The following is a 25,620-nucleotide window of genomic DNA, read 5'->3' as shown; positions in this document are numbered from 1 at the left end:
TAATCAAGTAATATATCTCAAATGCAACAGCAACTCGGAAGCTTTTATTGCTACTAAACTTAGAGCAAAACCAGGTATTTGAGGTTTAGTAAAAAATAATCCCAGTCTCCTTAATGGTGTCAAGGAGAATCCCAAGTTTCCCCTGGATTCTCTCATTCTTTTGGGCCTCATAAGACATAGCAAAGACATCAGCTTCCATGGACCTCTCAGCAATTAGCTTCCCTATAACCCTACATGCATTGTCGTCGGTGAGTGATGGTAATGTGTACCTCAGGTCCTTGGCATTTGTGCTGGCAACAGATATCACTTTGCTGGTATTCCTGTGCATCACTTTGGCGTGGATGAATCGCTTTGAAAAAAAGACATTCAGTAAGAAGGGTCTCATGTACATGTCAGTTCTTTGCTTCCATGACTTCCGGTTAGGCCTTTCTGCTACTTCACCTCCGGATCTCCTGGTCCATGCAGCTGAAACAGTAAAATCCTATCAACAGAAAGCAAATTCAAGTTTAGGTATACATTATTCAACAGTACAGGTTGAGAATTATAAGTTGGGTGTTTGATATTAACTTTAAAACAAATTCACTTGCATGTACGGGGTTTCGCTGGAATTTGATTAAGCCTCAGGAAAAGAAAAGAAAGAAAGAAAGAAATGAATAAGGAATATCCTAAATATAAGGAAAACTAAATGCCCGTGATGAAAGAAAGATAGAACAGCAAACCTTGCGGCGGATGGGAGTGGGAGTAGAGAGGTGAAGCTTGGGTAAGGAGGAAGACCATGACACGGAATTGGTTTTGAGGTGCCAACTTGGATGAGTCGACCGGGGAGAAAGCTGGATGGAGGTGGACGAAGACGAATAAATGCTGCAGTCCATCTTAAGATTCTCCACGCTCTCACTCCGTGGCTATTGTGAATGATATTCTCACAAGTCAGAACCCCCCAACGCTCCGGCGAAGGCAAGCCAGCCGAATTACTGGCGGGCAGCAACTCATAAGCAAAAGCAGAAACACTTGGCCAGCTTGAGCTTTATCCTTTGCATTAGGCTTTAGGCATTAGGATTGGGCTGACCTTGTATCCATATTGCACTGATTCTAGAAGCCCAACCTGGATATCTCTCAACCTCGAGGTGGGATTGGATACTGCCAGGACCCGTCGAAAAAGCATTTGCCATCGCCGTCTTGCAAGTTGGTACACCTGTTTTCCTCTCCTTCAAACGAAGCAGTTGAAACCTTATTGATTGGAATTTGGAATCATCGTAGTTTCCACTTTCTGCCAAACCATTGGTTGCTTCAATCCACGTTTACGTTAATCTCCAAGATTGATTGCTTTGCTTATTTATTCACTAATGAAGGTTTAAGAACCCAACTGGCAACCTTTGAAATAAGAACTCCTCATTAAACATCATCTCTCACTACATATTCTTAAAATATCAAGCAGAAAGTGGCAAAGGGTTTGTGAGAAATGAGATTGGATTATTGAAAGGAATATGTTTATGGGGGGATGCCACGTTATTGTTAGGTATAAAGTTGGTTTTAGGTATGCAAGTATACTCTAGTATACTTTACACACGCTTGGACGCCACATACATATCGTCTTGGATAAAAGGTATATTTAATAATGTTATGGGTGGACTTCTCTATCATATGCAGTGTAGAAAAATACAAGTGACTAACAAGGAATCCGACATGAAAACTATTCCTTTCATGTTCTAGAACTGAGAGAAACAGGGGAGAGATCAGGTTTTCCATGAAGCCATTAGTTGCCATGAGAGATCACTTGGAATTCATTACCGAGATTTGCACTTCCTTGGCTACTAGTAGCTGGAAGAACAAAGCCCTTGTACTCACCATCATCTTCTTTGCCATTCGTCTTTGTGCAAAGTTTGTATGGTTCAACAAGGACCGCCTTCCTGTCTTTACCTTCCATTACAATCCCAGCAGAATTGGTGCAGCGCCCACACCCTATTGCTCTGTGTGCCTTTACGAAGCTGAAGATGGCGAGAGGCTCCGGCGGCTGCCCAGATGCAACCACTGCTTCCATGTTGAATGCATCGATACATGGTTCCAGTATCGCCCCACTTGTCCTCTTCGCAGAAATGAGGTTTCCGTTCGCCGGAGACAAAACCAACGCGGTCTTCTCTCTTCCATTATTGTATCAATTTTGCAGAATCTTTTTAGGAAAATGAGTAGTCGTCCTCTCAACTTTACAAGTACCTTGATCTAGGATGGAAATCCAGGTATAGTTTTGAAGATTGCTTTCATTTCTTTTTGGCTCTTAAAGCTCTCCCTCCCTGCCTTAATTAGTTTCCTCAGTGTCCTAAGTCCTAACACATTCTTCTGTAGTGCATTCATTTTATCTGAATTGAAGGATTCGCTGTAATTCAGCAAAACTTTTCTTGGATTGATCCTTGTCTGCTGAAAGTTGAGATAGCAAAACTTATTACCAATATCTTCATGTGAATTAGCTTTGCTTTCTTTGACGGCGGCAAGATGCATAAAAACCTTATCGCATCGTTGAATTCTTTATCCAAAAGTTCCAAGTATTCCAGGAAATTATGATTATGCTACGGTAATTAATGGCCTTTTATGACCTGAGACGGAGAAGGAGGCGGGAGCACTTGAGGCTTAGTTTGTGTTTGGTACCATGTTAGGAATATAACTGTTGAGAATGTAATTGTTGGATATATGATTGTTGAAAATGTGATTATTGTAGTGATTGGAATAATAAGAGAAAGTGATTATAGTAGAACATGTGATTGTTTAGCATTTTATTTGTAATTATTTTATTTAAAATGTAATGTAAATTGATAAAATTATTTTTATGTATAAAAAATATATAAATTAAATAAATTTATAATTTTTAATATAAAATTTAACTTTTCAACTTTAAATAATTAAAATAATAAATTATATTATTAAAAAAATATATAATATTTATATATTAATTATTTAAATATTAAAATATATAAAATTACTAAATATTTATTTTTACCTTAAACTTATAAAAGTTAAAAATAAAAACGTTATTTAAAAAAAATCTATCGATAGATAGAAAATTCTATTGATAGATCACATAATCTATTAATAAATAGATATCTACTATTAATAATTTGATCATAATCTATTGATAGATGTATTATTTTAAATGTTATTGATACTTTTTTTTCTCTCAGGCACCCAAATGCATTTTCCTCTCAAATCTTCTTAATTCTTTAATAAATTTTTTTCATTTTAAACCGTTTAAATGTTTCTTTTTTAATTTTCTATATCAAAAACATAAATTTTTTTCAAAATATTTATAAATTTTTGAAAATTTAAATTAAGATTTCATAAAATTCAAAGTCTCAATCTCTTCAATTTTTAGATTTAATGATAAAAATTGATCTAAATATGTTAGTGACGGGCTATCCTTTCTACGGACACTAAGAAAAAGGAGAAGAAGGCAAAGTAGGAAGAAAGAGAAAAAGCCAAGAGGCAAGAAAGAAGAAAGCGATGAAGAAGGTATGAAGGAGAGAAAGGGTTATGAGGTTGAGGAACAAAATTTTTTTTTACTTTTCATTTGTTAAGGGAATGTAACTTTCTCTTCGAAACATTTCCTTCTCTCATTATAATAATATTATTAAAAAATTATTATTTTTATCCTCAAAACATCAATGAAATACTACAGTGTGATTCTTTGCATTTTAATTATAAAGAATGCCCGTCATTTCCCATCTATCAAACACCCCCTTACTGTGAGGCTCTGGCCAAGGGATGGGTCATGGGTTTAAGAAAGTGAATTGACAATGGTTCAAGTTGGTTGACGACTGTAACCCTACCAACCCATTAATGTTAGTGGGAAGTGGGAAGCCGTAGCCACAATCTTAAGGAGAATAATTAGCACAATTTTCTTCATCATCATAATGAGCACGTCTGCCCATCTGTCATCTTTTCTTTTGGTGCATCAGATCCAAAGAGGACTGTTGTATTACCGCTTCAGCGTGCATTGTTGGAACTTGATACCTCCCCCCGTTATTACTATTATATTACGCGCTTTTCAAAAACCAAAAAAAAAAAAATTACTATTATATTACGCTATTGAACTTTATTATTCATGTTTTATACAAGCATCAATGGTAGGTAGCCAAGAGTTTTTCTTCCTTTTGCATTTTTGTTGGGATTTTTTTTTTTGTATTTCGTGTGGTTTGGTTGGCTTGCTCGTCAACCACCCATTTGGAAAACACAAGTCTGCATTGGACGTCAAGGTGCTCTATTTTGTGGTTCACCGGCAAAAACAGTAGTTTGTGGCAGTGCAACTGCTCAGCCTTCATGCTGAAAGTACTGATGACCCTCAAATGTCACGCATACGATCATAATCCTGATGATAATTGGATCTAGTTATGGTTCATTTTGATATATCTATATACGGAAAGTATCAGTTAATAGCTTCAATATTCATATATAGGAGATTTGAGGATTTCGATTAAGCCGTGTTGAAAACTATCTTACCACATATAGATATACTTCTCCTTCAATGTTGCACTTCATCCTTCAAAGGTATAAATATGTAACAGTGCTATTACAAAAGTAGATAGTAAGTTAAAAGCAACCTTAAATGATTGTTTAGCCATCCCACCAAGGAAATTGAAAGGAATGATCAGTCTCGCCATTATATTTAGTGTTTAGTCGCTTCTAAGCAATAAGCTAAGAATAGTTGGTTGATCTTACCGTGTCGTAATTAATATATTACACATGCATCCACCGTGTCATTTTAGGCCCCGTTCAGCATGTGCTGATTGTGGTGCAATTGACACCTTTAGGGGCCAATCCTGCAGCACCATGCTCGTTGGTGGGGTGTCCAGTGGCGTGGCTGAAGGGGTCCATTAACGGCCCAAAATACAAGGGGAAAAAGATTTCCTCTTGCAACGTTTTCCACGTGGACCAAAATACAGTTCAAATATATGAGCTTGATTCATGGTTTGAATTCTATCAACTCCAATTTGCTGTTGAGAGTAGTGTTCCCGAATTGATTTGTCATTTATTTGAAATTACTAATACGTACTATCTGGAAGCATGGAGTCTACAGTTGGATGTGGACTCCCATGATTCCTGGATACCAAAATGCTTACTGCATAGCTAACCACAGCTCAATATGCTAAAGACCATAAAATATACAGAGATTGCCAATTATTCTAGAATTTTTGATTGAGTTGGGACCCTCAAAGGCTGAAATCCATGCTTGACACTTGCTTCCCAAACTTTCTCAATGTTTGACATGGTGTAACCACATTCATGCTCCTCCCATCCTTCTAGTGCATGCACAATTCCAGCTATGCGCCATACACTCATCACCCTCCTTGGTAGCCAGTTCTTTCACATTCAAATGGCAGCATTGTTATCAACAAAATTTTAACTTCAGAATTTTGGAATGAGAAACAATAATGAATTAATATGGGAAATGGAGAATGTGCAGGGCCAACCTCACAAGAATCCACATTCTCAAGGGACATGGGAGTCTGCATTGCTGGTGTGGTGTGATAGAAGCAGTCTTTGCGCAATTTCTTTGGTGGGAATTGCGAAAAGGGAATAAATAGTGTTCCTTTGGTTGCATTCCTTTGTTCTTCTTCACTCAAATCATCTCCAACTAACCATGTCTGCGCAACGTACTAATTCTATCAAAAACTTGTTTGCCATTCCGCTATTTTAACTTGTATTGGCTTGCAGTGAGAGTTAAGAAATTTAGTGTTAACGGCCTTACCTTGTAAAAGTAACCCTTTGAGATAACCAAATTACCCTCAGATTTGGTGCCAAGTGACTTATTAAGCTTCTCATATTCATCCTCACGCAATACAGCGACCTACAGTAATTCAAATCATGTGAGAACATTTACTAGAAATAAGAAAATGAGAAACTGTCAGAAAACAATGCATTATTAGAGTTAGAGCTTCCAATGTTGTTAGGCAGATGAAAAAAGGGGCAAAAAGTTTGGCATAGCTGACAATATGCATTGTTGGCACTAGGAGAAAGTTGGCCTTTTGGGGGCTTCCTCATAATGAGCAACAGCATGCAATGGGATGTCCTCCCACCTGGATGCCCTTCTGGCATAGGGCAAATGCAACAGCATAAGCAACTTTACTTAGGTTGCTCCTCAGGAGTACTTGGGTTGTTCCCGTTGGTATGCTGTTTAGCACAACTGCCACTGCCAAGCTACTCCCATCGACCAATTTCACTTTACGCTGGGGATGCTTGTGCACGTACAGCTCGCCATACCTGTTGAGCTCTTCAACCTGCAAATTTTATCATCAAATGTTTTTTGTTAGACAAGTTTAAGCTCCTTTTTCTTCTTATGTAAATGTCCCGCCAGCTGCTTATGGGAGAAGGGGGAAAATAACTTGCCTGATTCATGAGGCCTAAACTCAACACTCTTGCACCTTTTTCCTCAGCCTCTAATATGGCTTCCTGAATCAGGTTATTGATGGATTCCTTTTGCCATTTCAAGTGGTACTGAAAATTAACAGCAATGTCAACCATAGAGATTGTCCATATAAAATTTTTGGTTGCGCCATTGAGGGAATACTTATAAAGCTCCCTTACCTGTATTTTGTACTTTGGTATGGCCCAGGTCTGTAGTCTGATTTTATCAAAACGACTCCTTTCAACGACAAAAGTGCGACCATAGATCCAGGTAAGTGTCACGAACCACAATGTCAGAGGCCACAGCAGGCACAAATACCAGGCTGATGAGTATGGTTTAGAGGCCAAGGAGGCAAATCCAAGGCGGAGATGATAGATTGACTCAGGCGTGGTTAGGTGCGTTAGATGCACCACGTCGGGTGACTCCTCTTTCCTTTTGAGTGAATTCTCATACAAGGTATCAGAAGACTTGTCCATTGTGCCATAGATGTAATCATAGAATGGCATGAACAGTGCGTAATTGGTTCTGAACTGTGTGTGGTGCAGGGAGTGGTACCTGACCCCAATCGACAAATTCAGTTTTCAACGTCGAGACAAAATACTTTACACCAGGGCTTTTAATTTTACAACCAATGCAAAAAGATGAAGGGGCAAGCTAGCCTAGCTTTCATCTACGGACGCTATTTCTTAAATGAGCAAAAGGTGCCCTTCACATCTGTGGAAACACTAGCTAGCTAGCAATATAAGTCTCTTGTAGGGAATTCAGCTTCTTGTTTTTTGGTGAAAAAACATTTAAGTTGATAGGGATGAAGAAAGCAATATGCTTAGGGCAACATTGAATATGTTGCCTTTCATTTCATTAATGTTTGTATAAATATGTTGCTTTTTATTTTATTAAAAGTTATTATTTTTATAAAAACTTCATTGTAATCTTTAAGTTTAAAAACATAAGCTTACATGGAAAGGGCATGGGAAATGGAAAGAAAAGCGAGTGAGAGATGAGAAACTTGGCAATTGAGCAAGTCGACGATTTGGATGGCAACCAAGTCGACCTGTCCTTTTAACTGAGGCCTGACGTCTAAGGTTATGAATGAAAAGTAAGAAAGTTGTTCAAAATTGCAGGCCAACTGTTAGGTGCCAACCAAGCACGTCTGCTGCCTAATAAATGCTCCCCAACATAAAACATCTCACGTGTCTGTCCATCAACCTGGTTTAGCTGGACTGGAAGAGCTAAGCTCATGAATTACTAGCTGACACCAAGGCCCGCTGCCCCTTCCTCCTTCGGACTTCGGCCTTTCTTTCATTCCTACTCGCTACACTCTACTGAATTGGTTTGGCTATTATAGGTGAGGTGTAATGCATTTACTCGTTGGGTTTTTTCTTACCAGGTACAAGGTTAGGATAGAAATCAAGAGAAGGTTGAGAGACTTACGATGGAGTGTACATGAGGTACTTGAGAGGGGAGAAAACGGAGAAGAGCCAGCTGGGAATGAGCTCGAAATTGCAGTGACCCATGTTGTTCATCAAGTCCACGTAAGTGATGTACCCAGCAATGGCGGCTATGGACGCGGTTCCACTCAACGCAATTGTCAACAATGGAATTGCAAAGAGGGCGAAGTATGCTATGTGCTCTGCGAATGGATGAATCACAGCTGCCAGTGCCCACACGAATACAAATAATCATCATTCTAATTAAATATTCGGTTTAGCCTGTTACTTTCCATTCATTTCTATACAAATCAATGGATGTTTCTGCACCACAATTCACGGGCGCAAAGGTGTTTCATCACCCACCTATAATTTTAGCAATCCGGCCCCAGCAGCTTAGGCAATTAGCTTGTTTCTTATGCTAAATTATATAATTAATATTTAAGGAGAAAGTATTCTGAGTATTGGGCTTGGGGCAAACAAAGCAAACCCTCAGCTAGCCGCAATTTCACATTATCATAGAAGTAAAAATGGTTATCTCATGTTAATTTCCCTTATTTTTATTTTCTTTTTTCTTTTTATAGTGTTCCCCAAGCCGAATGCCTTTTATGCTATTTTTAGTTAGTTAGCCCACGTGATGGCTCTTCGCTTTTGCTCGTTACACCCACTCAAAACTCTATAATGCAATTGCATTGAATACCATAGTGCCTAATCCAACCAAAACCACTATTTGTCAGCAAGATTAATTATGTATTTAATCTGTGTCAACCAAAGTTGTACATCAAGAATTAAAATGAACTAGTTCATATCCTCTTTATCTTTTAAATTTTTTGTCCATGTAGTTGTTGTCAAACAAGAGTAGTACTGCTTATATATGACATTAACATGTGAACTACGATTTCAAACGAGAAAGCGTCACAAAATTCTAAATTAAAGCCTGCATGCATGTGGGATAGTGATAGATATGAAGAAATGGGGATGAATGGAGGTCTTACAAGTGATAGGCTCTGTCACGATGGAGGAATGGTGATGAGAATGGTATCGAGAGTAAAGGAAATGGTGGTGCAGTGCTCTGTGAAGCCAGTAGTAAAGGAACTCCACGGGGCCTGCATGGAGTAACATGGTCAAAATCACACCATCCGTTCTCCAAAGGGGTAAGTGAGAACCTCCAGGAACATACTTGTTCCCCAAGTAAAACAGGATTGCATTGAACAAAATTTGGTCATCCCTGCCAAAGCAAAAATCCTCAGATCAGTGAATTTGCAAATCAAAATAAACCAAGTTTACAATGTACTAATACACAGGGCGTATGCATATATAGGTACTATATCTTCCCCCGTTACATTAGATTTTCCTATATATATATATATATGTATCTGCCCTGTCTGTTTTATTATTTTGCTACTGACCAGTTCCTTTCCCTGTCCACTTGGTCAAACTCAATGCCTTTGTCCACAATCCTGTTGCTGCCTGTGGCAGTCCGATAACGAGAAAGGCTAATCCATATCTGGTTGTGAAACATTCTCCACAACATAAATGGGAATATGGAAAGGTTGGAAAAGTCCCTCTCATTTTCATCTTTAACTATAAAGGAGTATATGCTCTCGGTAATCCATGGAACCAAGATTATGTACTGTAAAAATACATGAAACGACAAAACAAAGCGTTAGTAAGAGGGCAAAGAAGTACACGACTTGCATGCTTTAGTTTGATGTGCATGAAAATGGGGCTGAATGTAGGATGGGAGGAACATCAAAGTAAAGCAGACCTTAAAGCTTCCGAGAGGAGTCCACGGCCAGTCAGTGAGAATTCCTGGCTTAGAAGCCATGCTTAACTACAGTTTCTGGGCAAATTGCTTTGGAGGGGGGAGGGGGGATTTTTATAAGGTTTTGTGTAGGGTGTGTTCAAGCTGTCAAGGGGTGAATCGGATATCTTTTGCAACCAATCACAAATTGACACGTGATGTTCTTTCTCTATCACGATTTATGTCTCCTTGCTAAACTTAGTTTCACGACATGAGAGTTGTGAGAGCAATTAATTCATATGAGGTCACTAGTATGTGAAACATGCCGGGCACTTGGCTATTGTTGATGGCTGTTTTAACTCGTATATTTATTGTTCTCAACTGCATCTGTAGGTGGTCCATTATGTTATATGGATCGGAGGCCAAAGATGTCTTTCAGCTCATCATCATTTTTTGTTTTTATTTTTCTAATTTCGGAATGGCTTAACTGGCCTAACTGTACCCGAAACAGTGGCACCTGCAAGCTCATGCAAAATTGCAATGTTTAGCTTAGGTTCCCTCCTAGCTAGCTACTCCCAGCATACCTTTTTTCTAATTAATTCTACCTTGTGTTGAAGGTTAATATCTATATCTATATATATATATATATATATCATGGATTCACATTGTTTTCCAGGATGTTTAATTAGTTAAAGAGCCTCGACTTAATGCGGTAGAGAAGCCATTTACATGACTCCACCCGGCTTCAAGGGGAACGTCATCTGTGATTCCGCATGCAGGCAGACAGCATGATCTAGTGCAATGTTATAGTTTGAACAGCTAATATTTGTTGTGAATTCTGAAAGGGAAATTAAAGAAGGTCGTTTTCTGTCGTTTTCAAGCTAGAGGTGACGTGAGAACAATAGTTAAGTAACATTTGATACGAGAAAAGTGAGAGCACATTTTTCATAATGTGTCCAATTAAATTACATTGCAGTGTTTGTATTACAACAGACCACTGCAATGTAAGATTGCAATGTAATCACATTACAACCAATGGATGTAATGTGATTGCAATCTAAAATCAATGCAATCACATTGCATTGCACTCTGCAATATTCTTAAAAACATTTTTACCCTTCAATTTTATTATTTTATTAAAAATATTTTATAATGTTATAATTAAAATAAAAATATTAAATAAAATATATAATATAAAAATAAAAAATTAAAATAAAATAAAATATAAAAAATTAAAATTTATATAATATAGGTAAAATAAATTAAAATAAAATATATAATATAAAAAATTATATTAAAGAAATGAAAATAAAATATATAAGATTATAATAATAAATGAATATAAAATATATAACCTTAAAAATATATTTAAGAGATGATATTATATAAAAATGAATAATAAAAAATATAAATATATTAAACTTGTATTTTAATAATTAGAGGTAATTTTGAAAATTAACATTACATTTCCAGCAAAATACTTGTAAATCAAATGCTGTAATGTTATCTTCTATGTTTTTTAATCATTATTTTACTTGTATACCAAATACTGTAATGTTATTTTTTCCTGTAATGACATTGCTTGCAATCACATTACCTGCAATTATATTACCTGTAATCACATTGCATTGTAAAGTACCAAACGCCACCTTAGATCAAGGAGTTACCAAATGTATTCTCCCCTGAGTCATCCTTCACCAAAATAAAATAAAAAAAATAATTATTAAGAATGTAATAACTAGATATATGATTATTAGTAACATAATTATTGGATAAATAATTTTGTGACATTTGATATAACATGAAAAAGTAATGATTATAGAGAATGTGATTGTTGAAAGGATTGCATTATAAAATTTAGTTTAAAAGCATTTTATTTAGACTGTAACGTAAATTTATAAAATTATCTTTTATGTATGAAAATATTAAATTAAATAAATTTATACTTTTTTAATAAAAAATTTTAACTTTTTTACTTTATTTGTAAAATAATAAATAGTAATATAATAAAAATAACATGATATTTAAATATTTAAATATATAAAATTATTAAATATTTAACTTAAAAAGAGTATACTTGTCCAACCCATTCTCATGACTTTCCCTCTTCCATGGGAAAGTCACTTTCGCTCGGGAGTCACATCCCCTCTGGATTTGTAAGTGGCATTTCCAAGTTTTCCTAGTCAGTGTAACATGCACATTAAATCAAAGCGCGGGTGGAGGATAGGTTTCCTTGTCCATGGAGTGGAGTAGCACCTCTTTATTAATTGTTGCAACTTCTCATGCTTTGTCGGTATTTCTTAACCATTTTCAAACACCAATTTCCGTTGTGTTAATGCTACTTCCCAGACATAGTGAAGCATTACCACACGCCCATGCTTGCAATCTCATCAACACTCCATGTGGAAAAATGAATTCTACATATATTACTTAAAACTCGATGTACATACAAATTTTTCATCAAAATTTCTTCACTTGAAAATTATGAAACAAATATAAATATTTGATATGTGAGTGATAATCTCTGAAAATTTCTCTGATTAATTTCTTCACTTCGTTTTCAAGAGTCACGAATTAGACTTGGTCTTGATCTTGGTTTTCAAGAGTTTTCATGACTTGATCTTGATCACGAACGTTGATATCTTCGCTTCAAGGGTCTTCACGACTTGATCTTGATCACGAACACTTGGTCTTCACTTTAAGGGTTTTCACGACTTGATCTTGATCACGAACTTTAATATCTTCGCTTCAAGGGTCTTCACGATACGACTTGATCTTGATCACAAACACTTGGTCTTCTCTTCAAGGGTCTTCACGATACGACTTGATCTTGATCATAAAGAATTTTAATATCTTCTCTTCAAGGGTCTTCACGACATGACTTGATCTTGATCACGAAGAATTTTAATATCTCCTCTTCAAGGGTCTTCACGACTTGATCTTGATCACAAACTTTGATATCTTCGCTTCAAGGGTTTTCACGACTTGATCTTATCACGAACTTTAATATCTTCGCTTCAAGGGTCTTCACGATACGACTTGATCTTGATCATAAAGAATTTTAATATCTTCTCTTCAAGGGTCTTCACGACATGACTTGATCTTGATCACGAAGAATTTTAATATCTCCTCTTCAAGGGTCTTCACGACTTGATCTTGATTCGCTTCAAGGGTCTTCACGACTTGATCTTGATCATGAAGAATTTTAATATCTTCTCTTCAAAGTCTTCACGACTTAATATTGATCACGAACACTTGATCTTCTCTTCAAGGGTCTTCATGACACGACTTGATCTTGATCACGAAGAATTTTAATATTCTCTTCAAGGGTCTTCACGACTTGATATTGATCACGAACACTTGTCTTCGCTCAAGGGTCTTCACGATACGACTTGATCTTGATCATAAAGAATTTTAATATCTTCTCTTCAAGGGTCTTCACGACATGACTTGATCTTGATCAATAAAGAATTTTAATATTTCTCTTCAAGGGTCTTCACGACATGACTTGATCTTGATCACGAAGAATTTTAATATCTCCCTTCAAGGGTCTTCACGACTTGATCTTGATTCGTGCTCAAGGGTCTTCACGACTTGATCTTGATCATGAAGAATTTTAATATCTTCTCTTCAAAGTCTTCACGACTTAATATTGATCACGAACACTTGATCTTCTCTTCAAGGGTCTTCATGACACGACTTGATCTGATCACGTTGTACTTTGTAAACTATATCATACTGTCTAATTCATTAATATTCTCTTCAAGGGTCTTCACGACTTGATATTGATCACGAACACTTGTCTTCGCTTCAAGGGTCTTCACGACTTGATATTGATCACGAACACTTGTCTTCGCTTCAAGGGTCTTCACGACTTGATCTTGATCACGAACACTTGATCTTCGCTTTAAGGGTCTTCACAACTTGATCTTGATCACGAACACTTGTCTTTGCTTCAAGGGTCTTCACAGTGTCTTTACGACTTGATCTTGATCACGATCTTGATCACAAACACTAGTCTTCACTTCAAGGTACTAGTCTTCACTTCAAGGGTCTTCACGACTTGATCTTAATCACGAACTTTGTTGCCACTTGATCTTAACTTCAGAAATCTTTTATTTCTTGATCTCTAAAATGCTCTCAACCTTCGAATACCTCACAATCTTCGAATGCTTCCAAATGAATGAAAATGGCTTAAAGGAGCTCCTATTTATAATGCTAAGTGGGAGACTTTGATGAGAATGTAATCTTTATGAATTATTTCTAAATTATTTTAATTTATTTAGAAATAAATTATGGTGACTCATTGAAAGTCTTATGATTGGTTAAACTTTGAGTCCTTGAATTTTGATTGGCCGAAATTAGGTATTATTTCCAAATTATTTTAATTTATATAGAGATAAATTAAATAATTCAATTTGATTTTTATCTCTAAATTAATATAATTATTAGAGATAATTTAAATGACCAATAATTTTATTTTCTCCAAATAATTTCAAGAGATAAATATATTCCAATAGGTGAATTAGTTCAACTATATGTCTTCAACCAATAAATTAATTATTTTATAATTAATTACATGGTCAAGATATTATTAAATCTACATGGCGGCATGTAATTGGTTGATAATTTTTCTCCTCGTATCATTTGTCAAATATTAATTTAAAACACTAGTCCCAAACTTAATTAAGCCTATCATGTCAAATTAGGCCTAAAGTTGGTACGTCAATTTTGCGAATTAATTAGCCGAATTTATTGCCTTATTAATTAATTAGAGCAAAGCAGATATATCTGTATTTAAGAATTAATTTGGTAACTGCAACTTGAAAGCTTTCAACATGCAATATATATATATATATATATATATATATATATAAATTAATTATATAAAATGTGAGCAATCCATGAATAAAATATCTATTAATTGTCTTCTCACCATTTGCATGACAAATTCAACAGATATATGTAGGCCACTTTGACCACACCATACATAATTATCTACACATGTAATTAACGTACATATATTCTTCACTTTATTTATTATAATAATTTCTAAATTCATTTGTATTCATTTCTCGTATATAGAACAATAATCTCGAAATTACATCTTCATTAATTAATTATACTCTTCATTAATTCTGAGTTGCAGCATATGGGATCTAATTAACCTCCGCAAACCTATGACAATTAAGAGATAGAAATTACTGTATATGCAATGTACAAATTAATTACTATATTAATTGTGAGCACTCATTAAGTTAATTAATTAATTATGAAGGACCCAATTCAATGCAATGCGACAAATGGATGTTTAAGACTACAAAACCAAATATCTAACAGCTACTTTGTTCATCAAATTAAACATTCTAATAATAATAATGTAAAAGAATATAATTAGATAGGGATAGGCATATATATCGCATGTGATAAATATATACCCCAAGTCTACTTTTTATCTAACATTTTTTTGTGTGTGGGGGGGAGGGGGGTTGGGTTGCCTTAATTAAGTACCTAACAATCAAGCAGCCCCAACATATTCTAGGACCATTGATTAAATGTTGGATAATCTGAATAACATCAAATATAGGATAAATAAATAATACAATTTATCACATTTCTTTTTTTTATTATTATTTTCCTCTCAATTAATATTCCAAGGATTAGTGTATATATATATATTCATTGGATTTGGACTGTTTATTTTAGTGTTTGGGATTAATAGCAGAAATTACAATCTGTGGACTCTACTCGACAGCTTCATTTGTGATTTGGGTCAGCTTAGCCCTTAAGTTGTTTATTTGCCCAAGGCCAACAAACTGGGCAGGCACGATTATCGTATCGGCTCATTGACGCCCATACTAGGCCCAGACAAATATTGGCGGGCAATTTGGTTTGGAGGAGGAAATCAAGATCATCCTTGAAATGCTGAAAAACCCTAACTACTCATCGTGGTTAGGATTTTCGTTCCTTGCTCACTCGGATTTTAGTTTCAGCTCAAACGGTGAGTTGATTCTTCTTAAAGTATCCTTCTTTAATGGTTTCCTGTTTCCTTTCTTTTCTTTTCTTTTCTTTTTAAGTGGAAGGGAATAAGAAATGGGATATGTCAATGCTTTGAAAGCTTATCAATTTGGGGGTTCCAAGAAACAGTTGAAAAAACAACTTCATCACGACCTGGCTGGATCTTTCATTTTCTTTTAGCTAATATGAATTGCATTCAATCTTTTGATATTTTCGATTGTCTGCACTTTGACCTCATCTTTCAATTGCCATGTTTAATGTCTTGGATGTGGGTCTTGTTTTGGCAATGTACTTTATCATCTGTTAGTTTGGGATATTGTTACCTGGAAATTTGGTTTAGAACTAGTAGTTTGTTTGGTGCAAGCTGCAAATGGACTATCAAGTGATCTTTCTTTTTTTTTCTAGTATATTTGTAGTGGTTATAGCTTAGTATCCCTGCTTATCTTGGTTGTTCTAGTAGGACGCTTTCAAATGTTCTGTCGTAGGTTGTTGATGCTGCATCCTGCTTTGTATCACTCAATGAAATTGTAGCAGAGTAATTCCTTTTTGTACGCCCAAAATGCAGTTAATTGATCAAACAGGCTGCGCAAGAGCTCTTATAGTTCATTTTGCCTTTGAAATCAAATATTTGACTGTTGGAATTCCCAACTACTTAGGTGTTTCTCATTTGCTTGGTGTGCATGATGGAACAACCTCAGCCATGTTGCAGGGGAGCTGAAGTGTTATTAAATCTCCAACCCACCTCTTCAGTTTGTATTCAATATCACCGGCTCTTTGGTCCTCATGATGATTTGGTTCTCCTTGAGCTTGATGAGAAACTTCTCCCAGATGTCCTGTACCGGAGGTAAGATATAACTTAAATTCAGTATGTAGACTTTCATGTAATCTTTCTAATATTCCAATTTTATTCTTTGAATTCTTCTTCTTCTTCTTCTCTCTCTCTCTTTCTCTCAGGGTAACCTTAAGAGGACAGCCTGATGAAGATGCAGTTCTTTGCACTAAGTCAAAAACCTACTCAGTTAAGTTTGTGGGAACCTCAAATTCTGTGTTCCTGGTACCACATGCAGATTATTCAACATTGTGCAAAAATTCACAAGATTGTGATGGGGAAGATTACAAGCAACAAGTTGGTGCGTCAGTCATCAAAGTTGCACCTGGTAACATGGAGCTTGTTGAGGTTGCTCCCAGACTTGACAAGCTCAAATCAATTATCTCTGAGAATCTTTACAGCTCTGATGAGGCGTTAGCGATGGAGGATTTGGAATTTATGGAGAGAAGTATGAGAAGATTGTATACATGGGATGATCTTACTAACATGGTTCAGGCTAGTGATGATGAATTGAGGACTGGATTAAAGGCTCTTTCAGCTGTGGAGATTGATGGGTATTGGAGAATTGTGGATCAGAAATACATGGACATGATTCTGAGGATGCTTTTGCACAATTCTGTGTTGAATGACTGGTCACTGAACACACTTATTGAAGATGAAGTTGTGAGTGTACTGGAATCAGATGGGTTTCCACGCAAACTTGCCTACCATTGTTTGCATGTCTATGGTAATAGGGTGGAAGAGGTAATGGATAGAGGTGTGTGGAGGATGGATGCAAGAAGAGTATGTGTGCATTTTGCAAGGGAGATCTTGGGGCAAGGGAAGAGGAAGATGGAGAGTTTCATGGAGGAGTGGACACGGAAGCTTCCAGAAGAGATGCAGGCCAGTTTTGAAATGTTGGAAGGCGAAGTGTTGACCGAGAAGCTTGGTGTAGAGACATGGGTTCATGCCTTCAGTGTTTCTTCGTTGCCCTTTACTCCTGCAGAACGTTTTTCCGTCCTCTTCAAAGAACGACCAAAATGGGAGTGGAAGGATTTAGAGCCCTATATCAGGTATTTTGCATTTTGTATCATACATTGATCTGTTTCGTCAAACTCCTTGTCCCAGAAATAATCTACGAAATTGATTTTTTGATTTTTAGGGATCTAAATGTACCGGGTCTTTCCTCAGAAGCTTTGCTTTTGAAGTACACTAGAAGAACTCAGCCAACCATTGATGCAGAACCTGTTTTTAATGCTAGATAGCACAAATATGTTGCTTCAGTACCCTCGAATATCTCAACCAACCATTGATGCAGCATCTGTTTCTAGTGGTAGATAATACAAATATGTAGCCTTGCCATTCGAAGGTGCCATTACTGCCCTTTCGTGCAAACTATGTAAAACGAATTATATTAGAATTGAACTTCCTATTCATTTTTACTTATTGTTTTGATCAAGCACTCCACCGTGGTGCTAGATTCCTGTACCTAGCTTCCTCATTGAGAGAAGTTCATTCTATCCAAGCTTCTTAGGTATATATTTGATCATCTTATTTAAATTTTGGATTACTCTAATATTTTTGAAAGTAATAGAAATGGCCCAGGCACAATTTTGTAGCTACTTGTACGTAATTACTACTAAAACTGATGAGAATCAAGCGCAGCTCCTACAGTCCTAATACCTTTTTTAAAGAAATTTGATCATGAAGAATGCAGCAGATGAAATTAGATTGGGGTTTGGGAGGACGAGGTAAATGCAACTTGATCCACTTTTGGCTTTTGGGACGCGCTATCATTCAACTTAATAAACCTTCCCAGGTCCATGGTTCCGATGTGAGGCAACCAATGCCCCAAAAGCATTCCTACTTTCTGTTGTAATTGTGAAGCATTCCCAGGTGGATCCCTTTCCCACCTGTAACCCTGTTGATAGAAAGCTGTCGTCAGAAGAGTAGGTGGATGGACAAAACGTATTAGTAGCTTGAGGCTTATGAGTATGATCTCAGACCAGTTTTGCTGCCGTGAGAAACGAAAATGAAATGGTTGACCTCAGTCTGACATTGCTTTCACACAGTCTTTTGGGTTTCATTTGCTTTTTGGTGGAAAATGTCATATTTGCGTTTCTTTCCCCTCTTTTCATTTTCAATGATGGGATTGGGGAGGTTTTTATGACTATGAATATGAATATAGTAAATAAAATAATAACTTAACGTCATTCCTTACAGGGCTTTGCTTTAAACCTAAGAAAGAATGCATTGCTCATTTCCTTTTCTTAGTGGAAGGCCCAAAGAGAGAATTGACGTTTCCCGGCAGTGACAGAAAGTGCATGACATATTCAAGTATGGAGAAAAGGATCGTGTCTAGTGGACAATATTGGTCAAAAATCAAAAGAAATGAGCTAGTCTACGACGAGGTTAATCACTGTATAGTCAGACTCAGATAGGTCCAAAATCAAAATATCATGATATTTCGGATTATGCATGGTTTATGGCAGTCATGTGTTTGGTTTGGATACTATTTAGGCATCTTGTTGGCACGTGGTTTATGTGCAAAAGCAAGCTTGCCCTGGAGGAGAGTGGTTGGTGTGGAGGTAGAATTGTAGGTGAAGACTGAACAACAACGTGTTACGGGGATTTGTTTCTGGATTTTTGATTACTATAACACATGGACACAAACAATTTCACGTGAGCTCTGCTTCTCATTCTTTGTGTTTTCTTAATTTCTAAGATTCTTATCTTTTCCGAGTACGGAATGTTTTTTCTGATTATAATGCAAAGATTCAAGCATAAGAAATCTTTTTTAAGGGCAAGAAATGGAGCTACTTGTTTAGTATACTAAGTAGTGTATTTATTGCCATACCTTCCCAACAGCATTTAGCTTTTTGTGCAACCATTATTAACAATGAAACCTATTGCATTAACACAATCACTGTTCCCCAGTCCAGTTTAATAAGTTAGATGACCTTGTTTTACCTCTTAAAGTAGTGGTTCCCAACAGAGCAATCTGCTGGGAGTGAGAGCTTTACCATGAGCTACCTGCTTTGATTAAATTTGTCAGTATTGAAGTTCACGATTTATATTAGTATTATTGTGTTTCTATCAAACAAAACGTAAAGAAATTTGGTTCCATCTGATTGTGATGTGCAGGTCAGATAGTTTCTTTCTGTTGCAAATTAAAGCTTGAGCTACTTTCTGTCGAAGAACCTAACAATCCGCAATAGCAATACCATGCATTTCGAAGTACTCTGTATTTCATGTTCTTGGTTCCTTCTTTTCTGTCCCTCTTACAAAATATAGAACACAGAATCTCTCACCTTTTTGTTTTCTTTTTGCCTTTTCTGATAGAAACTAGGCATCTCAATCTGGTGCTTCTATGAAAAATTCAAGAGAAACTATATTAGCCGTGGACTTGATGTGCTATCCCTTTGTTTTAGAGCGTATTTTTACTGTAATGTTCACTTGATAATGGGTTTACTTTCTAGGAGTGAGTTTCTTGGCAAAGTTGTGTAATGGAGTTGCTGGATTTGTTCGTTACATCAGTGATACCAGTTATAAAAGTACTACTGGTTATTGCTGTTGGCTTACTCCTTGCAACAGAACGTGTTGATCTTTTGGGGGCAGATGCAAGGCGCCATTTGAATAATGTAAGTTCACATTTTATGTGTATAATAATAGCAACATAAGTATGACAAAACAATACCTGAAAATGATTGGGTGTGGGACTTGAAAAGAGGTATGGGAATGAATGTGTATCACTGTTACAGTGATATTGGAGTGCTGCTCCGCCATTCACGGCCATCACCACTTAAAAGGAGATATTAGAAAGCAATTTCATGCTAATGGCAAACAAGTAGGTTCTGCCTGGCTGTGAACAAAAAAGGAAAAGAAAAGTTTCAACCAAGAATGAAGAAAGCAATCTAATCTTATCTTGCCAGGATAAATCCTTATTAGCAACTAGGAATAGTTTATGTAGAAAAAAACATTTAACTAATGAATCATGAGACTTGGCCAGTTACGGACTAGCGAAGTAAGTGACCGATGGTCCCAAGTGTAACTTTGACAGATACTGCAGCGCTGCTACTACCACATTGACCAAAATAAAAGTCACTGATATTTACAGTGCTGCGAAAGAAGAAAATCAAATTTCGCCAGAACAGAGAGGAGATTTGTCAAGTACATTTTATATAGCTGGTGAAGCATTTTTCAATAGTTGTTGCTAACATCTTTCCCTTGCCTAAATGGAGGGATATATTGTATCTATGAGTGTTTATTTTTAAGTTCATTACAAATACTTGTATAGGAAAAGGTCTAATTATAACAAATTCTTATGAGCAGCTGGTGTTTTATGTTTTCTTTCCTGCTCTCATCGGCTGCAGTCTTGCTGATACCATCACTGTTGAGAATTTGGCTACCCTGTGAGTTCATTTATGATCACTTTACTACCTCAACAAACTTGAAGTATATCTTCCTACTCGTTTAATCACTCTATATCATTTTATTTATTGGATGCATGTCTAGGTGGTTTATGCCCGTAAATATCTTTATCTCTTGTATCATTGGTTCAGCACTTGGATGGATACTTGTAAAGATTACAAGAACTCCTCGACACCTACCAGGGTCTTGGAATCGCTTGCTCTTCTGCAGGTAAGATGATTTCTTCAGTCGTTATTTCTTTCATAATGATGCATGGAACGAGGACAAATAGAAAGGAATCATAATGGGTAATAGGTGGCCGATGTGCAGCCTAATGGTAGCCATACCTTACCTCTGAAAAAACGAAACTATAAAACTTCAAGAAGAAGAAATTTGACAAACACAAATCAGGGTCTAGTTGGGCTTTACTAAATTTGACACAGGATATAGAAATTCAATTTACCGTCACTCGTGCAGGAGACTCATGTTGTGTTTTAGTAGTTGTAGGATAAGTATGAAACAGAGCAAGTGAAGATAGTTTTGTTTTAACAGTAGGCTACATTTTTCTGATATGCATTGACTTAGTTTATATACATAGCAAAACTTAACAATTAAGCTTTGAACGGTAGCTAGGCCCAAGAATACATACTAACCATCACATAAGTCATTCACTAGATGCATAACTATCATAGTTTGACAGAAGGCTAGCTGTCTTAATACAAAATGGTCACATACGGTCCTAAGGTTAATAGCATGAACTGATTTGGTTTTCAATGCAAGTCCTATTTCAACAACTCATACTCAATATTTACATTAAGCCTGAGATCGTAGTGTCTTCTTTGACAGGGGAAGAGAAAGCAAAATGAAATAGGTGATAAGTTGGGTACCAGATTGCACATTAGCAAGAACTTGAAATCCCCTTATCTTATGCTGAGCTTGTGTTCCAAGTTTTTCACCACCTGCATCTTTGATTTCCTTCTGCTTCATTGCCCCAAAGTTGAAATTTAAGGCTTGTGTGTTCGATGTGCACAGCAAATGTGAGAAACATGCTTCTTATCATACTTCCAGCACTCTCTGATGAGACAAATAATCCATTTGGAGATTCATCCACCTGTGCTGCGTATGGAGAGGCTTATGCTTCACTTTCTCTAGCGGTATTGCCGATAACTTTTGATCCATGACTGTCCAAAGAAGTGTAGTAATATGACATGTTTGAGGTGAAAGATTAGATGTCACCCAATGCCTGCCCTGATTTCTTGTCTACTGCTTAGTAGAACAGGGGGCATTATGTAGTGCATCTTTTGATTTCTCATCGAGTAACTTTGAATGAATTGTCTTGCTGTCATATTTTTTTTAGGACACATTCCTTTCCCTTAAATAATTTCAAGGCAGCTGTATATCAGTTCTGCACTTTTTAAACTCCTTTAGTTTTTCTTGCGGCTATATATGGTAATGAGCATGTAATTTTGTTGCTAATAATACAGATACAAGCAATATATGTCTGGTCTATTTGGTACTTTATTATGCGGGTGTTTGCAAACTGTGAAGTTGAAGAAATTAAGACAAATGACTGTACAATCACCGTAAAGTCATCTGGAGAAACCACAGAAATACGCTCAGAGACTTGCACAGAACCTTTACTTTCTACAAATGGATGCCCTGGCGACAGCATATATCAAGTTGACTTGCCTCAAATTGGGGATGAGGGGAAAGAGAAGGTTTACTACTCCTCTTTCGCTTTGAATACAATATTCAATTTCTATTACATTTGCCATCCCCTTTCCCCCCCCCCCGTTTTTTCTCAAGAAGCTATAAGGAGATTATTGGTAGCAAATAGCAATGAATATGATCTGAACCATTAGAAACCAGAAGGAATATCTGACTTCCAACTCTGTTCATATGACTAATATTGGAATTAAGAGTTATTCCAACTCCATGCATGATCATCAGTTGTGTCATATATTCTGTTAGTCATTTATTCGTATTCTTTTATAACTTTTTATCCCAGTAATTTGGATTTCTATATTCTTCTGAAGGTAGCCCCTTTAGTCTCTATGAATTCTGTTTACAGGAAGATCTTGTCTAAAGTCTAAACTGGATGTTTTTGGAGTCTAGAACGCGCGCGCGTGTGTGCGTGTGTGTATATATAATATTATATATATATATCGTGGGCCATGTGTCTGTAACACATAATCTTCCTTTACTAATGGCAAGGCAATGTTCTTCTTTGTTTTGGAGAATGGTGGAAGGGATGCTTGAGGTTTTGGCTTTATCGAAATAACATTTTTCTCATGATGGTTTCTTAGATTTCAGCTTTTGGAAAGATGAAGCAATGTTTTATGGCCGTTATTAGAAGCAAGAGCCTGAAGATGATTTTTGCACCATCTACAATTGCAGCGGTATATGCTCATTTCATTTGCCTTGCTTATTTTGTGTGAAAGTCGCATTTCCATGCTGTTAATTAAGGAGAAACTAATTTCCTTCTTCCCTACCTACCTTGTGTAAGTGCTTATTTAGCAAAATGCACTGAAGAAAGAAGCATTTAATTCAGTATAGATAGCAATATCTGTCCAATTCATTTTGTCACTACAGTCATTGGGTTTAGCGATAAACTTTTCTTGAATTTCCTAACAATGGTATTATTGGAAACTGGTCAATACTTCTAACTGGCATTATAAAACCAACATGTGGAGTACTTTTAGTCGACCTATTACCTTGCTCAACAATATGTACATGTAGCTGCTTTGACCTTTGCAAACTTAAAAGACAGATTAGACAAATGATGAAGCCTTGGAAGGGAGAGGAGACAAAAAGATTCTATGTAGTATTACCTAATTTGTCATGGTGGCAATGACTAATGAGTACAGTAACGTATAGAGGTTTTACTTGTCGGTTTTGGCAGGGTGAAATAAAGTGCTGCATTAACCGCTTCTTGTCAGCATTTTGCTCATGCCTCGGAGGAAACTTAAAAGAGTTTGGTGCTTTCTTTTGTAGATTGTTGGGTTTATTATCGGAATAGTCTCTCCACTTCGAAAGGCACTGATTGGTGATAGTGCTCCGCTACATGTCATCTACAGTTCCATAGAATTGATAGGGTGCGTATAAATCCTGACAAATACACTGTTTTGCTCCCAAGGCTTCTATCATTGTCTGTTGGTCCTCTCGGTCTCTCCCTCTATTTGAGTACTCGTGCATGGGCCATACGAGCGTATGCATGCGGGTGGACATATCTGCCTCTCTCTGTGTGTCCATGTTGCCAATGCTCGTTTAATTTACTCCTGGTATACTCATCGAACAATATTGTGTAGCATTGGCTAAGTATTTTAATAACTACAGTATGTAATTTAGACAATATTGTGTAGAGAATAAAGATAGTTGGAACATATATATAGTCTTAATGTGCTCTTTGATGCAGTACATCCGTCAATAATTTGGTTGTTTCTATATTCTTTATCTGATGTGTAGAGAGGCAGGAATCCCTTCCATTACCCTGATAGTGGGAGCAAATCTTCTAAAAGTTAATTTGCTAAGCAGGTTTTATTGAAGCTCTTGTGTACCATAAGGGCATAGCTTCTGTATATATGTCAATTGCTTTTTCTGAATCTGAATAACTGCGAGTCTACCTAACTTACCCCCTCCAGGGTTGAGAGGATCAGGAGTAGGGCCATCTCTTATTGTGGGCATTATCGTGGTAAGGACTATTCTTTTGCCTGCATCTGGCATTCTTGTTGTAAAAGCTGCGAGCTATATAGGTGTGGTGGAGTCAGACTCATTTTATCAGTTCACTCTTCTGCTACAGTATGCCATTCCACCCTCAATGAACATAGGTAAAGATTTAATGATAGTTTTCTTTGCTAGTTCTATGTTGTATAAACCAATATTGAGGCTTAAAAGAGGTGACTTTATCAGATAGATTTTCAAGGGCCTTGGAGATAACAAGTGCTACACAAAGAAAGCCATTGTCATTGTGTGTATGTGTGTGTGAGAAAGTGATGAGATGGCCTAACAATTGTATAAAAAATATAATGGAATTGTTGGTTTATTGATGTTTGGCACAGTAACATATGCAGGTACAATAAGCCAGATGCTAGGAAGCGGTGAGAGTGAATTCTCTGTACTTATGCTTTGGAATTATGTGGTGGCGGCATTCTCTCCCACGCTCTGGACAGCCTTCTACATGTGGCTTGTGACTTAGAGTGCATGGGATCCTCTTGATTGCATTATATATCCACAGAAGTCACAACAGTAGCGTCAGTCAGGCATGGGGAAGCAGCATTCTTTTTCTGGGCAGTCATGAGAAATTGGCTACAAGTAATAATTCCAATAAGGCTTCTACCTACATTTCTTCTCCAGGTGCGGGCTGCCTACCTAGGCCATAGCCTGTTTCTCAGAGTGTTTGTTTTATTGTCTGAAATTGATAGAACCGTTTCCTTTCATGATTTTTTGAAATTAATAAGGTTTGTTGCAGGCAAACTAAGCAATTTTTATTGAGAAAGTCAAAGGTTAAGAAAGATAAAAGTTAAAATTTTTTAAAATTAATATATTAAACTTAATCATTATTAATCAAAAGATTTATAATGAACAATAATTTTATATAACATATAAATAAAAAAAATAAAAAAAAAACTTATAATAACGTTATAGAAAAATTTTATTCGACAATGGTAATATTTTTTTAATATAAACAATTAAATTATTTATAAGAAATTTATTATCCATTTTGTTTCGAAATTTTATATTTCTTAATATAAACGATTAAAAAATTAATGTAATCAATATTTATTATTTTTATTTTATTATATTTAAATTTATAATACTAAAT

General features: G+C 36.3%; 4 protein-coding genes across 5 annotated transcripts; 2 read left to right on the top strand and 2 right to left on the bottom strand.

Annotated features, from left to right (window-relative positions):
• Positions 1-13: 13 nt before the first annotated feature.
• LOC110424990 (uncharacterized) lies at positions 14-2,735 on the bottom strand. 2 transcript variants are annotated; one of them, XM_021439730.1, is made up of 2 exons: positions 720-2,735; positions 14-481 (listed from the first exon to the last, which is right to left on the bottom strand). In XM_021439730.1, exons 1-2 carry the CDS (start codon positions 870-872, stop codon positions 86-88), a joined length of 549 nt encoding a protein of 182 aa, XP_021295405.1. In that variant the 5' UTR covers positions 873-2,735; the 3' UTR covers positions 14-85. The 2 variants fall into 2 exon arrangements, with proteins under 2 accessions (XP_021295405.1, XP_021295406.1); XM_021439731.1 differs by having other exon boundaries at positions 14-465.
• Positions 2,736-4,979: 2,244 nt separating this feature from the next.
• Positions 4,980-9,664, bottom strand: LOC110425031 (very-long-chain aldehyde decarbonylase CER1-like). Its single transcript, XM_021439796.2, has 10 exons — positions 9,587-9,664; positions 9,228-9,451; positions 8,814-9,046; positions 7,823-8,042; positions 6,571-6,946; positions 6,373-6,480; positions 6,063-6,263; positions 5,735-5,833; positions 5,457-5,630; positions 4,980-5,346 (listed from the first exon to the last, which is right to left on the bottom strand). The coding sequence occupies exons 1-10, from the start codon at positions 9,644-9,646 to the stop codon at positions 5,164-5,166; spliced, it is 1,878 nt and encodes a 625-aa protein (XP_021295471.1). The 5' UTR covers positions 9,647-9,664; the 3' UTR covers positions 4,980-5,163.
• A 5,701-nt stretch (positions 9,665-15,365) lies between these two features.
• Positions 15,366-17,929, top strand: LOC110425240 (zinc ion binding protein). Its single transcript, XM_021440089.2, has 4 exons — positions 15,366-15,563; positions 16,237-16,424; positions 16,535-17,461; positions 17,551-17,929. Exons 2-4 carry the CDS (start codon positions 16,261-16,263, stop codon positions 17,651-17,653), a joined length of 1,194 nt encoding a protein of 397 aa, XP_021295764.1. The 5' UTR covers positions 15,366-15,563; positions 16,237-16,260; the 3' UTR covers positions 17,654-17,929.
• A 1,168-nt stretch (positions 17,930-19,097) lies between these two features.
• On the top strand, positions 19,098-25,426 carry LOC110425562 (protein PIN-LIKES 3-like). The gene is given in 11 exon segments (XM_089785144.1): positions 19,098-20,029; positions 20,721-20,800; positions 20,904-20,997; positions 20,999-21,029; positions 21,831-21,952; positions 22,283-22,516; positions 23,105-23,197; positions 23,793-23,893; positions 24,264-24,314; positions 24,438-24,625; positions 24,869-25,426. Coding segments are annotated over 11 exon segments (1,254 nt in total). The 5' UTR covers positions 19,098-19,894; the 3' UTR covers positions 24,994-25,426.
• Positions 25,427-25,620: the final 194 nt, after the last annotated feature.

This window comes from Theobroma umbraticum, unplaced genomic scaffold (assembly GCF_002168275.2).
Source record: "Theobroma umbraticum cultivar Fairchild unplaced genomic scaffold, ASM216827v3 scaffold_81.0, whole genome shotgun sequence".
NCBI lineage: Eukaryota > Viridiplantae > Streptophyta > Magnoliopsida > Malvales > Malvaceae > Theobroma > Theobroma umbraticum.
This window is presented reverse-complemented; position numbering and strand designations above follow the sequence as displayed.